At 43.4% G+C, this 17,114-nt stretch overlaps 1 protein-coding gene across 3 annotated transcripts in view; it reads right to left on the reverse strand.

Moving 5' to 3' along the window:
• Epp (Ecdysteroid phosphate phosphatase) overlaps window positions 1–17,114 on the reverse strand; it is a 42,294-nt gene that overhangs the window by 24,558 nt on the left and 622 nt on the right. For 2 of the 3 annotated variants that reach the window (XM_037423186.2, XM_075892975.1), the window contains exons 2-8: window positions 17,032–17,085; window positions 15,368–15,554; window positions 14,496–14,691; window positions 12,377–12,475; window positions 6,930–7,099; window positions 5,490–5,698; window positions 1,380–1,482 (exon numbers count right to left, since the gene is read on the reverse strand). In XM_037423186.2, the coding sequence (XP_037279083.2) occupies window positions 1,380–1,482; window positions 5,490–5,698; window positions 6,930–7,099; window positions 12,377–12,475; window positions 14,496–14,691; window positions 15,368–15,554; window positions 17,032–17,085 (1,018 nt within the window). The remainder of the gene's footprint in view (window positions 1–1,379; window positions 1,483–5,489; window positions 5,699–6,929; window positions 7,100–12,376; window positions 12,476–14,495; window positions 14,692–15,367; window positions 15,555–17,031; window positions 17,086–17,114) is intronic. The other variant, XM_037423187.2, reaches the window with a different exon arrangement.

Below are 17,114 nucleotides of genomic sequence, written 5' to 3' on the forward strand. Positions count from 1 at the left end.
CATTCTCATCCCCTAACACTCTCCCCTTATGTTGCCAGATCTAAACTCTTTAAAAATTCTTTTTTTCCCCGCACCATAGAGGAATAGAACCTAATACCTATTGATCATCTGGACTCAACTGAATCAATACAGAATTACTGCTTTACTATTTCCTAATTATATTTTATTTAGAGTTGTTTTTTATTGTTACCCGATTTGTTTATGAGATTCAATTGTGCTTTGTAGATGTATTTATGTTGTACCCTGCCCCTCCTGCATGGGCCACATGGTCTGCAGTATTTTGTAAAAAAAAAAAAAAGTCTAGCTGAAGTTGGAAGAGCGCGACTGGACGCTAGCGGAAAAGAGCGCTCAAACACACGTACTGCGCTGTGTGTGTGTTTGCCTGTTCTACTCCGTCTGCGACCAGTTCTGATGTTCAAACATAGCAAGATAAACCAACCAGCCCGCCAATGCACCGCGGGTTAATTCCGCACAAGTTTCCTCAGCTGATTGTGGTGGTGACGTTTCATAAGGGAAACTCATGGCCCTTTCTGAACGCTTGACTTGGCAACGGAAGTCAAAAGTCTTGAAAGAAGTTGACCACGGAGGTACTGCCAAGCAAGATATCGCACAAAAGTATGGCGTTAAACCCAACTCACTCTGGAATTTCATCAAGTGTAAATAGGTGAACTTGACGACTGCAGTTTTGAGGCCGTTCTTAGCAACGTCAGTTTTGAAAAATTCGTTGCCATGGCCAGCAATGTAGCTGCATGTGGTTGACAAATGAACAGAAATATTGTGCAGATGGTTCAGCTAGAGGACGATGACATAGAAACAAATCACCGCCATGGAATACCGATGTTGCTGTGGGTCTTGCTCTTGTGCTGGAGTTTTTATGTTTTGTTGCAGGCAATGCTGAAGAAGCACTTTGACACGTATTGTGCTTGGAAAACTTGCTAGCCGCAGCCATGTTTGGCAAGAGAAGATGACAGACTATTTTATTAGAGAACTGTCAGGTGCGAAGCAATAAAAGCGCCAGTTTTCTCAGTGTTTTGCTTTTCGAAGTCTTTTGTGGTTCTCATGAACTTCGTATCACTGGGAGTCGACTGTACACAAACCTCGATATAACGAAATATCGGTTATAACAAAGTAAATGAGAAATAGTCTTGTAATAAATATAATGTTAGGAATATACTTTTCTTACCCAATTTTCGGATATAGCAAACTTATTTTCGTGCAAGATGCAACTTAGTTGTTACGAGGTTCGAGTGTGTGTCTGGTTTCGACTGTGCTATGGCCAATGGTGGCAATCCACGCTGATGCTGTGAATATAGCTGGGCGGTAGCCGTGAAATTTGTTGCACTTCGAGCATAGCACAGAGGTAGTAGGGCGACACTCACTTGAGGGCTTGGTGGAGCCTGTGCTGCAGCCACTGCTGGCCTCCTTGGTAGTACAGCATCGTCCAGACCGTCAATGAAGACATCCTTCACGATGGTTATTGACCTGCAAAGAAGTGGAGAACAAGGACATACGCCAAATCAATGCAGTGCCGGAAACAAAACAATAAAAAGCTTGTTTTGGCTAGGTGAGGTGGCAGCAATGGGCAATGGCGTGAGCCCAGCCTCAATGACTACAACTGTTGGCTGTCCATGTTCATGGTGACCAAGACAATGTTTGGTACGATGCCCATAGGCATGCGCAGGGCCCCCAGGGGCCGCGAAGGTTCGTCGCAGAACGATGGAACTCGCCACAAATATAGAGAATTTTAGCACTACTGATCACCTTGTGTAAGCACTGCACTTCTCTCAAAAAATTTTTAATTTTCTCAGCACATATATTTCATGTAATTTTCTGTATTCAAACGATCACACCATTTGTGCTAATAAATCTCTCAATAAAATTTGGCACACTTCCTAATTACATTAGTGGGTGTACAATGAACTTCAATAAGGAGGATCATGTCACAAGATCGGGCCTGCCTGTTATACGAAGGTGCCCCTAGTGTCAGTGCATAATTTTTTGGTTACGTAATCACTATGTACTTAATGTCAATTTGATCTCATTTGCTTTGGTTCAGCGCACTTGCGAAAGCTTCCTTTATGTCTCTACAAAAAAAATGTTTTTTTTTTCATTGAATGAAATTCGAGCTGGAAGTGTTCCTGTAAGGTCCACTTTTAATGAAAATTTTAATTAAGAAAATGTAAAAGGCGGCCACCGTGACTGGAAACCTGCGTCTCAAAGTGAAATACGGCTTTTCACTAGTGAGGGGTCCACAGTGCCCAGAGTGGATTCGCTCCGAATATTGGGAATGTATATCGAGTCCAACGACGCTAACGGAACTGCACTGAGACAGATCACTACCAAGACGGAAAGTGCTCTCGGCCTCATCCGGAGGATCACCAACAGACACCGCGGAATCAAGGAAGACAATCTCATCCGCATCATACATGCGTTTGTGCTCTGCCACCTTTCATACTCGGCGGCCATGTATAATTGGCATGTTGCGGAGAGAAGTAACCTCAATTCCCTCATAAGAAAGGTCTTCAAGCTCGCGCTCGGCTTGCCCGTAAGCACTCGCACTGAAAACCTTTTCAAGCTCGGTGTTCACAATACACTCGAAGAGATAATCGAGGCGCAAGAGCGCTCACAGCTGCTCAGGCTTTCCGGAACCAAATCGGGCCGCAAGATACTCGATGATTTGGGCCTCAACTCTATTGACCAGTGCCCCGATTCCATGCAGATTCCCAGAAACATCAGGTCTCAGCTGCGCATCGCACCCATTCCCCGCAATATGCACCCTGCGCACAACGTCGGTCGGCGTAGGGCCAGGGGTAGAGCTCTGCTCGAGCACGTCCGTAGCAACCCCACTGATGCAAGCTTTGTGGATGCTGCGTCATATGTCCAACAAGAGGCATTTGCTGTTTCCATCGTCGACTCAAATTCCAGGCTCACTTGCTCCGCCACAGTACGCACATCGAAGCCCGTGATAGCCGAACAGGTTGCAATCGCGATGGCTATGCTAGATAGTCGCAGAGAGTCAATATACAGCAACTCCAAGGCGGCTATCAAAGCCTACGAAACCAGGATGGTAGCCCCTCAGGCCCTCCGCATTCTCCAAAGCGTCAAGAGTATCACGCCCCATTCTCTCACTTGGTTTCCCGCTCACCTGGGGTCGATTGAGGGCTCTTCCTCTAACCCGAACGGGGGCGCACACGAGGCCGCGTGAGGACTCACTGACCGCCCCGCTTCCACAGTCCCTCTGCCTCGCTGGGAACCCTTACTTACGTTCAACGAAATAACAAAGCACTTCTATCTGTCAAGAAGGGTATTCCCTCTCCCACACCCGGCCTTAAGCAGAGCGCAGGCATTCACCCTAAGACTATTGCAAGCCAGTGCGTATCCTAACCCTGCGGTTCTTCATGCCATCTGCCCTGAACGGTATCCAAGTGCGGATTGCCCTGCTTGTGGACTGTTAGCCACATTCAATCATGTGTTGTGGGAATGTGAAGCCATCGGGGCCGCCCTCAGCGAGGACAGAGTGCAGCCCCGAACTTAAGGATCAAACCCTGGCCATCCAAAGTGCCCGTGAACGGGCCGCCAAGCTCGGCTTGACGGTCCCAACGTGGGATTAGCCGGGTAGTGCGGGGTCTCCCCTGCGTCTTCTCAGGTCAAAAATAAAGTTTTAATCAATCAATCAAGAAAATGTAAAAAAATAGGACCTGCTTTATAATGCTCACATGTGTCTAAAAAAGTGCGCTTTATAATGTAGACTAATAATATAGCCCTTATCGCTTTCAAAACATTTTTTTCCTCTACCTTGGGCCTTGTACGAGAACTTATCTGTGCATGCTCATGCAGTATACGAACCTATCAATCTGGCACACATCTTCTCAGAGCAATGGCAGTGGTGGGTCAAGATAGAACAAGAGAGTTTGTTACAAGAGGAAATACAAAAAAGAAGCAGATTACAATAAATGTGAATTCTCTTATGCATTAGATATTCATTTATTTGGCAAACAGTACACGCAAGCAAAGCCAAGAAGCAAGAAAACACTTCAAGTAAATAAATGTGATGAAATGAAGCAAACAGAGCAATCAAACATAACATAACACAGCATTCATTCCAATCATCATCAACATCATCAGCCTGATTACACCCACTGCAGGGCAAAGGCCTCTCCCATGATCCGCTAATCAATTCTTTCTGCTGCCACGTTATACATGCAAACTTTGATCTGATCAGCCCACCTAACTTTCTCTTTTCACTTCGTGCGTTTGCCATCTCTGGGAACCCAGTCAGTTACCCTTAATGACCAGCGGTTATCCTGCCTACACGGTACATGCACGGCCTATGTCCATTTATTCTTAATTTCACCTATGACATCCTTAATCTCGTTCGCTCCCTGATCCACTCTGCTCTTTTCTTGTCTCTTAAGATTACACCTAGCATTTTCCTTTTCATCACTCGCTGCGTCGTCCTCAATTTAAGGTGAAACCTCTTTGTAAGGCTTCAGGTTTCTGCTCCGTAGGTAAGTACCGGCAAGATGTAGCAGTTGTATACTTTTCTTTTGAGACTTAGTGGCAGATTACCATACATGATTTGAGAATGCTTGCCGAATGTGATCCACTTAATCCTAGTTTCTTAGTTATTAACTCTCGTGGTCCGGTCCGAACGGAATCATTGCAATACAGGCCACTTTATCATCACAGTGGGCTTTTAGGTTATGCTGAGCTGTTTGTGTTTGGCAATCAGCAAACAGGAGCCTTCTCAACGGGTAACGAACCTTTCCTTGACCTTAGTGAGGAAACAAATCTTGTGAAGAGCACAGGTTGTTATGAATAGCTGAGCCAAATCTTGCAGTTGTGCACAGCAAGGATAGTTCGGAAGCGAGAAGCGTGATATGCCATTTTCTCGAACGCCCTTTCTCCAAACCCGAGTTCGCTCTTTTCAGAGCAGCCAGCACCGAACAACACCAATGTCTGATGTCAAACAACAAATAGCATGCAATCGGCATATAGCCGACATAAAGTGATAGCCGTGATAGGAACAAATGTGCTTTTTGCCACAGGGTGCTGCCACACACTATAATTGTGCTTTCTAGTCTGCTAAGGTTACAGAGTAGCCACTTTTGCCTGCTCAGAAATCACAACAGGATAGAGCCACGTGAGAGCCACTAATGTGTATCATCATGCGTGCTCACAAACCAACGCGCGCTGACGTAACCACTGCCACGCCTCTCAGTAGATGGCTGGCAGTGTTATGGAAAGAAGGCATCAGCAGTGTGGAGCAAAACATTCAATGCACTCGAACCAACTGTCGTGCCATTCCTCCGGGTATCTTTCAGCGTGCTTATCGGGACGACAGAAGAGATGTAGCACTCATGCTTGGTGTATTCGAGAAATTTTTGAACAAATCGATTCACGAGGCCATAAACTGTGATGCTGAGGTCATTCGATGACTGCTTAATAAAGTGGCTAAGGTTCCCCTTTCATTTCAGCGATGGTCGTACCTGTGCAGTGTCCAGGCATCCGACTCGGCTGTCCGTTCAATGTAGTTCTTGGGCAAGAATCCTGTGGCTCCTGTGAGCCACGAGGTGCCCTCCACCCAGCCGTCGGTGGCCGCACCAAGGTGCTCTCCGCTCACGTACACGAAGTCGCCGATGAGAAGCTCCAGCTCATCTGGCTCCTTTGGCACATGCGAGTACAGCACTTTGTGGACCTGCAGTAAAGAAGCAAGGTTTCGCAGCTTGAGAGCATCGAGTAGTAGTATTCTTAAGCTTTGCAGAGATGAATATTCCCGACACCCCCCGTTTAAGAATATTCATCTTTTCAATCTTAGGTATTTCACAGAAATCTTTTCCAGAAGTTCTGCCTCGAAGCTTTTCAGAGGGATTCGGGCAGCTGTACAAATACTGATGCTCCAGAGAATAAACAAAGTGTGCAAGCAGTGGATGAAAAGCACATCTGCATGTTACTTGCACCAGTGCATACTACAGTGAACAAGTTTCCACAAAATGCTGGTACTGGCAATTTAACAAAATTGAAAACAAATGGCAAGGTGGGCTTATTATTGCTCATTAATCTTTTGAGAGAAAAGACAACACACAAACACAGTGCCAAAGAAAATGAAGACAACAAAGGAAAGTTTAGCTGTGCTGCCTGTCTTCCCTCACTTTCTATTCTTTTTCGTTGTGCGCTGTTTTGCAAAGCATACCACAGAATATGCAAGGATACACGTATAATCAGCAGCACCCTATGATATGTTTCCAAACCCTGTTTCTCGGACAGCCCACATGAAAGAGTTCTTGTGACACAGTGAATGCTAGGTGGAATGCCAGCTCTTGTGAGGAATGGCCAATCACTGAAACATCACAGTCGAGCGAGCTATGCCGCAGCAAATTTATTAAACTCTTCTGCTGAAGAAAGCGTATGAATTTAAAAGAAAATGAGGGAGGAGGGGACTACCCAAACGACTGATAACTGAATTACCTCATTCTCATAATGGCAAGATTACGAAGTGACGTGCATGTGTGCAGACCAAACCATGGTAGTAACGTTGATACGCTGTTGCGAAATCTTGAGCAAAACGCCCCTTTTTTCATCCCTCATGGTGAGACATAATCGTACGGGATTCAAAGGGTGCCATTACTTGGTCGCAGGCCGAACTTCAACATGGCGGCGAAGAGTCTCTACAACTGTGCTGCTACTGAAACACTTCATACAATACGCATGCATTTACTGTTTTTACTCAACTAGGAGAATCCTCGTGTGAAATTTTAAGTGTATGAAAAAGTGGAAAGGTCTTTTTAAAACGTTTTGACAAGTTGTGACAACTTGGAATGCAATTTTGAGGCACCATACTATGAGATTATGAAGGAACCATGCATATAAAGTGATTGCTTCCAAGTACACTGTCCAAGCATAGAACATTACAGGATACTCAATCATACCTCGCAACCTTTTATTCTGGTGTCACGCGAGTACAGCCTGAGTTCCCAGCATGCCGCAGTGTTGGTGTTGATAGCCTGGCTAAGCTTCTCTAATGTGGCGTAATGCTCCAATTGAAACTGGTATGCAAGTGTGATGTGCAGGGCCTTCAAGTAGGGCTCCACTTGGATACCTACGCACGAAGTGACAAAAAATGCAATGAAAATGAAGAACAGACAGGTCATCGTACTATCATAGTCACAGCTACATTACATTTGAATATGTCTAGATAAGCTGTAACTAGTTCAATGCAATGGGTATGTGTGATTTCCCATGGGTTATCAATGGTTCAAATTACAGGTAGGAGATACATTCAAATACAAGTGGTAAGATAATGCTTCCCAACAAGATATTTTGTACATCTTTTGAAAGAATACATCAATCGCAGGAATGTTGCAAATGGTATGACACAGAGAAAATGTGTTCAAACTATTCTCAGTAGAAGCTTAGAATGAGCACTTAGAGTCTAGAAAAATACAAACTATTCTCAGTAGAAGCTTAGAATGAGCACTTAGAGTCTAGAAAAATGCAGAGTTTATCTGTATAGTTATATATACTGCACACAAATAGCTTTACACATGCAACACTAACTGAAAACACTGATAGTAATACGCAACACATCTTATTGACACACTTAAAAAAATTTACAAGAGAAGCGAGTATAGTTACATCATGCATAAGCAGAGAAGAGCACAAACAAAAGAAAATATTAGAAACAAAGAAAGCAGTGCACATTTAGCACTAACTGGGGGCAGAATTATCCATGCAGCTGTCTCATTTTTCTTAACTGTGGATAGTGAAACCACAGTCAAAAGCTTTATGAAACGGAAAAACTACGAAAGCCAGTACCACTGCTTACCTTACAGGAGCACATGCTAATATTTACCTGAAATTGCATTTCAGATTTTGAAATGCGCCCTTTCAACACTTATTGATTTCAGGGTCGTAAATGCTATTGCAGCCATCCCTAAATTTGCTTGTGTCCCATATTGTATAACTTATTTATTCCTCTCCTCGTTCTGTTAACAGTTGACACGTTGTTTCAGTTATACTATTCGCTTACAAGTTCTTTGATTAGCAGTCACCTGCTGATTAGAATCTTGTCATACACAACTTTTTCATGATGCCGCTTGCACTGTCATCCAATGACAAGGTACAAGAGGGAACCTGGAATTACCATTAGCAAAACACCACGCAAAAACTGGCTGCACTCGACAATACCAGATTTTGCTTCTGATTGCTCCCACGGCAACAGGCTTTTTTACTGTTGAGTATATGACTAGCGTTGCAGTTCAGGTGATGAATGTAATTACAAATGCCACTGCACTGGTGCCGTCTTTCATGTATGCTGAGTCATTGCTGCAACCATGCAAGTGTTTCAATGCCCAATAATCAGACAATCACAGGTGAACTGCATATAATGAGAATATAGAGACACTTGAACTGCAATGTGGACGATGGAATGAGAAAGGGCATTTGGCTAATATTCTTCCGTTCAGGAATTAAAGGCTCGATTCAAATACAGGTGAGTACCAAGTAAAACAGAGGCATTTGAATCTGACCCATCTTTACAGGACTCTTCTTCGTAATGCTGACTATTGAGCTTCCTAGTGCCAATACACATCAGCCTCAGATGCCGAGTGCTTCAACAGCACTCCTTTAAGAAGTTTGACATTTGGGAGAGACGATAAGAGGTAAAATGAAGGTAATGAGAAATAGCAAGGATAGAGAATAATAGATGCTACAAACATCACTCCAATGTCCAACTTCTATCAGTGGCCCGGGTATGCCCACAAACTTATAAGCGGGGCAATGTTTTGACTTCGGATGCCAACATTTTTGTGTTCGTTAAGTGTAATCCCTGAATACAGAGTTTTTTTTTTTCATTTCGAGCCCCAGTGTGCAATACATAACACAATTGTACGCTTAGCTAGTGTTGTACGTCAGCTAAGCTCTTTCGCCATGATAACGTGGTCTCATTTGTCCAAAATAATGCATTTCATGACGATTATGAAAAATTCATAACTCAGGTCTCACTATGATAGTGTGGCTCGAATTTTTCTCTTGTTATTTTAGGATTTCCTCCCTACATTTAGACATTGACACCTAGCAACCAGACTTCATTGTTGTAACTAATAATACGGCATGGAGCCACTGTAGTGGGCAGGTTATTATGTCATCGATAACATACCGATCTAATGTTATAATCGATCTATTGTAAAAACCGGTATCGCTATAAACGGCTTCGACTGCATTTCCTAAATGAAGTACATAATTTATGCCGTTGATGCACGTAACTAACAACTCGAACTATCGCCGATGACTATCATTACTTGATTATTAATTAGCCGACGATGGCCAGTCATTAGGTGTGCCACTAGAGAAATGTTATTGATATTCAACCATGTTTGCAGGTAAAATGAAAGCAGATTGATTCGACAATACAGAGTAGCAGTGACTGACATTTTCTTGCTCATAAAGGTTTTGAATGCATTAATTATTCATAGCTACTGTGCATTCACCATAGCAATTCCAAAGCCATGCACAGAGACAAAATAACAGGAAACAGAAAAGGAACAAACGAAAATAGAATGATGGGAGGCTGGGCCGGCAACAACATGCTCATGCATTGTAGCAGAGTGGCTAGCTATCAGGTAATGTGTCTTTCCCAAATTTCACTGAGAAAATTCCTGCTGCTGCTGTGGGAGCATTAAGCGACAGCCACATTGAACACACTGCTAAATATCTACGGAGCGGTGTTGTCTGACACATGTGAAAACAACCAGATGCTCCACCATCCTATAGGTTTCCAGGCTAAAATGCATAAAATATTGTTTGCAGATAATGCACACACACACATCGCACAACTAGAAAACAACAAACTTACACCAGATAAATAGGCACTAAGGATATCTTCAAAATATATTCAACGTGGCTGCCGCTTTATGACTGTCTTTACTGTTGCACAGAGAGCACACGGTACCATTTCTGGTGCAGCTAGTCACGCCAGAAATGGTAACCACAAAGTCTCTCAACAGGGTTCATGGGCAATACTCTTAAATAATAAATTTTTAAAGATTTCCCAATACAAAACATTTTACAATACACTGCTTGCATAGTAGCTACATGAAGGTAACTGCTCTCAAATATCAGCCCTGGAATCCTGTTGGCAACCATGGTCGTGACCGTGGGTACCATTCCTCTCATGATCCCAGTGATGCTCTAAATTGGCCACACACAAGAAGCGCTTGTGGATGCCAAGTTGTCCGGTGCCGAGTTGCGCGAGAACCCTAGAGAATGATAGTCCAAGAGTTCCACCCTAGCACCCTGTTTCGTGTATAACCCTACATCGTACTGAGTTCTTCAATCATACCAGTAGCTAAACTGAATTCCGAAACCCGGCCATGCCACTAGCAGACTTTTTCCTGCAGGTTGTACGCCATCTGGGAGCAGTAGTACAAAACACTAAACTGCAACCATGGCCTCTGAGAAGGCGGGCGCATGGCGCGTTGCTTTCCAGCTGTACCGATTGCACGGAAAGAGTGCGCTTCCAAAGGTGGGCGTGGCCTGCTCTTTTCTCTGCACCACGGCGCTCCCACAGAGGATCGAAAAGGCTGCTGCACTGTCGGCGCAATTGCATGTGGCGGGAAAAAAAATGGCTTTGCACTTTTATATAACCTCGCACTCATTTGGAAATGTCGAGTCAAGGAATACGAGAGGCAAAGTCAATGCTGGGCCGTATGTATTTTCAAATAGGTTTTTTTTTTTTTGCTGTACATTGATGCCGCACATATTAGAGCGCTTAAAATTGCGATGCCTCTGTAAGAGATCTGCATGTGCTGGAAACTTACTATACTTTGAAGTTTGTTGGTGGTGTAGTATTGGGGACACTGGTGAAGAATAAAAATTACAGCCAGACCAGCAAGCAAAGTCGGAAAAGTGTCGCGTTATACGTTTACGGGTTACACGCAATTAAATGCCTTTTTCCTTCCTTTCATGGAACTAGTGCTCCTTTTTGTTGTAACGCCACTTCAAGAATTCTGGTAGCCGCACTGATGTAATCACAGATTGCGCGAAAGCCGCGCTCGCATAGCGCACAATGCCTCGCACTCGCCCGCAAGGCTTCCCCACTTTTCCTTTCGAACTACCACTAGTCGTGCCGTAGAAGCAGGAGACAGAGATTTGCCATAAATCTAGACTAAATTACGTCGCCCATTCTGCGACGACCACAGGCTGGTTACAGGTGCATTTTGGTTACTTATGGTCGCTAATTCGTACTACGAGTTTTACAGTGTTCAGAGGATACTTTGGGCAAGGTAAGAACGAACATCAGAATCTGTTGCTTGTTCAAGAAGAATGCAACACGCGTTGAGTGTTTGGTGTACCTGGTACAAAACATTGCACAATACATAGCAGTGACAATTTGTGCTTTTTCTTTCTTTAGTAGTGTACTTGACGAATACTTATTTTCTTCAGAAAGACACAGTACTGCTGCATGTGCGACCTTTTTGTTTGGATGCAGTGGAGAGAACAATAAATAAACATGATAGTGATACTGCAATTGTGCTACCCAAACATAATTAAAATACAGATGACGAAAAAGGAGGCTATGGGTACTCAGGCACTTTCACTGTGAAAGACGTGGGTAGTAAATGAAGGTCAGCTAATCGAAGCCTTCTGCAATGTATATTCCTGCAAAATTACTTGTCACTTTACTTCAGTGACATGGCCCGGGCACTCAGTTATTAGAACATAACTGTGCTTCGGTTGACCACCCACCTCATAAATTTGTAAAATGGACCAAATAATTGTAGCATCAGAAAAAAAAGCTTGCCTTCACTGCAGCCAGAAGGTTCTGGCGGTGATTCTTAATCGTACACGCACACACACAAAAAAAGAACCATGCATACGCTATAATACCGTGCACTCTGTTTTCTGTCGCGATCTCCGGCACCGCCAGAATCCACAGTGAATGCGCCCTCTTGCGGTAGCCGGGTGTGTGAGATGAAACTTGTTGCTTTTGCTGAGTAGCGCGGCGATTGGGACGGCTGGAAAGAAAGACGCTGCACGTGCCATCTCGGAGGCCATGCTGCTGCAGTATTGTGCTGGAATCATTACACGCATTTACTAGCTTGTTTTTTGGTCAACAGACAATGCACCAATCGGCAGAGCCCCAGCATTTCAACTTATGGCGAGCTGGATTTTCATAAGTGAGGCTTATGCAGAGTTTCAAAACTGGCATGACTAAAGAACTCTGCATCGTACTTCGTGTGTCTTATTTGTACTGTTGCGACCACAATCACCACCATGAGTACAGTTAGCATATGCGCAAGTGGGGAACATGCAGTTGAGCTAGCGGGTGCCTTCACAGAGAGAGCGATCGCCAGAGAGTGGTCTGGGCTGAGCTTACGCCTGTTTCGCGAAGCAGTCTTGCTAAGGGAAGAATAAGAAGACGAGCACCACGGGAAGCAAGTGCCCAACACCTCCAGTGCCCCGATATCGGATACAACTACAAAGACAGAACACGATGCACAACCCACGGTTAGTAGTGTTACGGCTCACGGAGCCCACAATGTCAAAGTATGCAGCATGAACACTCGATTGTCATGCACAGCAGACTAGTAGATCTTGCTACCTACTACATAAAGTATCCTATGACTAAGTGGGAAAAGATACGCTACAATTCATATTCACCTCCCGCAATTTGACATTGCCTAAAGGGCCCCTCAGCAGATCTGCACGGTGAAAGCAAGCACTGCGGGTAGATCACTTAGCAGCAACTGTGTGCGCGATGTATGAAACAGCCAATGTGCCGTGAAAATGATAGACTTCCAAACAAAGCGCTGCACACAATTTATTCTAAAGGAGAAGCACTTCGAGGAAGTTGCACACCTACTTGCTCCACGTTAAGAATCACACATTAAAATGTCGCTGATGAATGCAGAGTAAGCGATGCCTGTCTACACTAGATGAAACAATGGGGGAAAAAGTGCCTTTTCGATGAAGGCTACTCCCTACTGGTGTGATGGGAAGAGGGTGGTTTTAATTTGTCAATAACAAATGAATCTGAAAACTGTTTTAGTAATACGTATCTTAGATGATAGCTTGAGAGCTGTAACTTCACAACCAAAATTTGCAGTGATGAGGAGCCCTTTAAAGGGGTACTGACACAGAACTTCGGCCTTGGGTTTTTTTCTTTTGCTGCGATGTGTTGCTGGGGCCCTGTTGTTCATGATACGACACATCGTTTGCTGCAGCATGCAATAGAAAATTAGAGGCTGCAAAAGAGTGGCTACTTGGGCTGGTTGGTACTGCGCTTTTTAAAAAAAATATACTTTCTTAGTTCACGGAGAACATTTCAGAAACAAGACAGATAGGGGTTGTAAGCGTGCACTCTGTCCTCTCTGTCTTTTTTCTGAAATGTTCCCTGTGCACTGAGAAAGTATATTTATTTAAAAAATTACAGGCTACTCATTATCGAAAAGTTTCAGTCACAGCGCTCCAAAAAGGACAAGTCGCATGGTGAAATTATCACCATCTAGCGTGTCCAGCTGTCGATCAGGTCAGCACACAGAACTGCTACGCACTTCCACATGGTTCGTAACAAGAAGCTCTTTCGAATAGGAAACACGACTGCACTGTGGTCAAATAAAACCTTCAATGCATGCGCCACGGCCACGCACTCGCATTTAGTCACCGAGAAGAATAGCCTGCTGGAACACACACGGCAGAAAAAAAAAAAAAAATGGTGGCTATGACATCACCAAAACTTGTTTTCTCGACTGCAGCGTGGTGATGTGAGGGAAGTAAGGGGGCCCTCGTGGGGACCCTTTCGATGGTGTTAATACCTTTAAAATTAAAACTTGCTCTAAAATACCTTTTAATCTATATTCGCTCTTTATATTTCCCAGGTGATATATGCATGTTCAGTGGAATCCATCCTACAGGCTATCACAGTCATGAAGTTTTGTCAGTACCCCTTTGAATAATTTTAAAATATTGTGCAAACCATCAGGGAGAAAAAAATCTGACTGTAGAAGCACATCCAAACTTTTGCTGCACTAACGAAATATCCAATTAAAAAAAAAAAAGGCATTCAAAACACAGGCCTCATTGGCTAGTCACAAAAGTGATGCTACGGTACAGCAATTAGAAAAATTGTGTTTTTTACCGTGATGTCAAAACGAACAAGTTAAAAGAAGCATTAAAGAATCTAAACTGATGGCTGTCTTAAGGTCACAAGTTGTTAGAAAAAGAAAAATTACCATCTAGCCTATATTGACGTATCCAGTAAGAATATAAAAATGTCCCAACTTTCCTCCCTGCTAAATATAAATTAGTGTAGAAATGAACTGGGCTGACTTATGCCACAAAGACCTAGTTATTGAAGCATTTTCTCTAAATTAGGAACATAAGAATATTTGATTGAGGATTAGACGACAATGAAAAAGAGCTCGAAGGTACGCCAAATTAACGATGCATCCAACAAAAAAGCCATAAGCTAAAGAAACAAAAAATGCAATACTCACTAAATTCGGAAACCTCTCTCATAAAATAAATGGCAAGCTTTTTTAATGCATCGTTGTGTTCTTCGGCCACAAAAAGCCCGAGAAACGTTTGTGAGGTGTAATGTTCGAGCTTAATAGACTCGGGAAGTTCTGGTTTCAGCTTTTCCACGACATGCTGCAGTGCTCGACTGAGATGCCCGATAGCATCATCTGGGGCCTGAAAAGAAACAGCGTAAAACAACTTCGTTTCACCAATGTTAACATAAAAAAAAAACTTTCGATATCAATGCCTTCAACGTATCTCAATCTTATTACACAAGAATGTTTTTTCTCACACTGCATCGTGTTTTGCCTGAGCTCAACAGGACAACTCAACACACAACTAAATGCATTAACCTCTTGTGTTCTGTTGTCGGGCCCCTTTTGATAACGCAACACGGCTGCAAAGGGTTAATGCTGTTCACATTGTAATGCATAGCAATCGCATTGTCAGTGCAATGTTATCAGACAGCAGCCAAGTGCACCATTTGCAGTCCTGTCTTTTCAGCACGAGAGCACGAACAGAACAGTGACTCGCTGTCATTAGAATTCAATGAGACAATTCTGCAGACTAGTCACCCGAATGCTCGCATTGGTGTCTTGCATGTCAATGACTTACAGAGTCATGTTAGCCCAGTGTGCCTGCATAGCTCCAGGATATCCTCACATTTTTACCTACGCACTGTCCACTCCGTTAACTGCTTAAACTACACGACCACCAGCCTAGAGGCAAGCACACTCTCCCCAACCTCGCTGTATCTTCCAGCACTCACGGTTAGGGCTAGGCATATGCTTTTGTACAGTCGATCATAATTTTCTGCACACAAATTTAAGTAATGCCAAATAGTTTTCACCTGAAAGAAAGAGCATAGCGTGATATGCGGCAGGTAGTTGTGTGCACCATTCCGTCCACACTGCAGCATAGACTGCAGAGAGAACTTCTGCAGATGCTCCAGAAGCGATCCCACCGGGCAGAGATAAAGAATATATTCTCTAGGAGTGCTGTCGTCCAAGGTGGGGTCGTTGACATGAGCTAAAAGCCTAGCGAAAGATAAAAATAATGCAAGAAAGCCCATGTGAGTGTCGAGAAATGGACAGGAAGCACATGAGTATAAGATATACGGCAACTAATAAATACCCCTGCCACAGGCGCACAATGAATGATGTTCAGTTGCTAATGCCTTCTATTGCTGATAATTTCTTTTCTTTACCAGGGCTACTACATGTCCAAATTGATTGACTGACCTGATGACGTTGACGATAACATCTTTTGAAGTGGGCAACTTTTCAGTAATAATAGAAGTAAACACGTAGTTACAAGTACATTTTGCCTTTGATACAAGTGAAAGGTAGAAGCAAGGACACTGAAGTTCCATTAACAAAAGTTTATAGTTTCCTCTTACATCCCTGCTACTGATCTAGGAAGTTTGGACATTGCTTGTAAAATACGAAGCTCTGAAGTTACATGGCCCCTCTATGTGTAGAAGCCACTCCAAAGTGGACCTAAAAAAGTTTGGAGAGTACTTAAAAGACACGATAAAATATTTTCCACACGATAGAAGAGAATATTGCAAGTGCTTCAACTATGCTGCACATGCTACGGTTTCGAGAGTATGCATGTCACAGTACATTTTCTGGTGAACGCATTAAATAGCAAATGACATTAAGACGAATGCCATTAAAACATAAAACTTTAGGAATTTATTTCCATTTTCCAAGCTCATGCAACAATAGTGCACGATGTCAATAATGCTTAAATTAAGAGAAAGGCCAAACCAACTATATAAATTCTGGAGTTTCAAGGGTAAAAACTCCTTGCTGTGAACCTAAATTAGAGTAAAACGCATATCTGCATGCCCAATAAAATGTGGACGTGGTGGCTGCGAATTAAAAGCCCACTCGTGTGCTTCTCAGCACGAAACCATAGCCAGAGAAAGCAGGTCAGGAACACCAAACTTGGGCCAGCATTCATTCATCACATTCACAGAGACCGAGAATGATGCATCGCTCTACTCTGCAAAATGGCTTGGCTATGTGCAGAAGTTAATTTCGATACTTGACTGAAGTGCGTGCTATGGTTGTAATAATTATAGCCCATGACATCCATATATGTGGTGCCTATCAAAACAAACAATAATGTTGGAAATAAAAGCCATTCTGTCAGTCCCTGAAGGTGTCTTTGCACTCACATGAAACAGTATTTTACGCTGTTGTCAAGTGTAGAGAATGTGAGCATCACGGATTTTCGTTGTATGAAAGATCTCTCATGCGTCGAGCGTGCAAAAACAACCTTAGAAATTCTGATCGTGCAGTACAATAGTGTTTTGCATGTTAGCGACCCACGGACGAACGTTAGGACGAACGTTTGAGAATATATTTAAGGCGTAGGTCAGGTCCTATGGTGCTAGTGGCTTCATTCCGTGACAGAGTGTTCAGGACATCAAAAATGAGTAATCTAGCGTGAGCACCTGACGTGGTACGATACCATAAACACCCAAATAAAAAACGTTGGCATTACCAATCGGCCGCTAACTGCACTCCCCTGTCTCCAGTCGCCGCAAGAGCCTTCTCGCTGAAACGAGAAAAAAATTGATTTGACAC

The sequence above is a fragment of the Rhipicephalus microplus genome, chromosome 4 (assembly GCF_043290135.1).
Source record: "Rhipicephalus microplus isolate Deutch F79 chromosome 4, USDA_Rmic, whole genome shotgun sequence".
In the NCBI taxonomy this organism is placed as follows: Eukaryota; Metazoa; Arthropoda; class Arachnida; order Ixodida; family Ixodidae; genus Rhipicephalus; species Rhipicephalus microplus.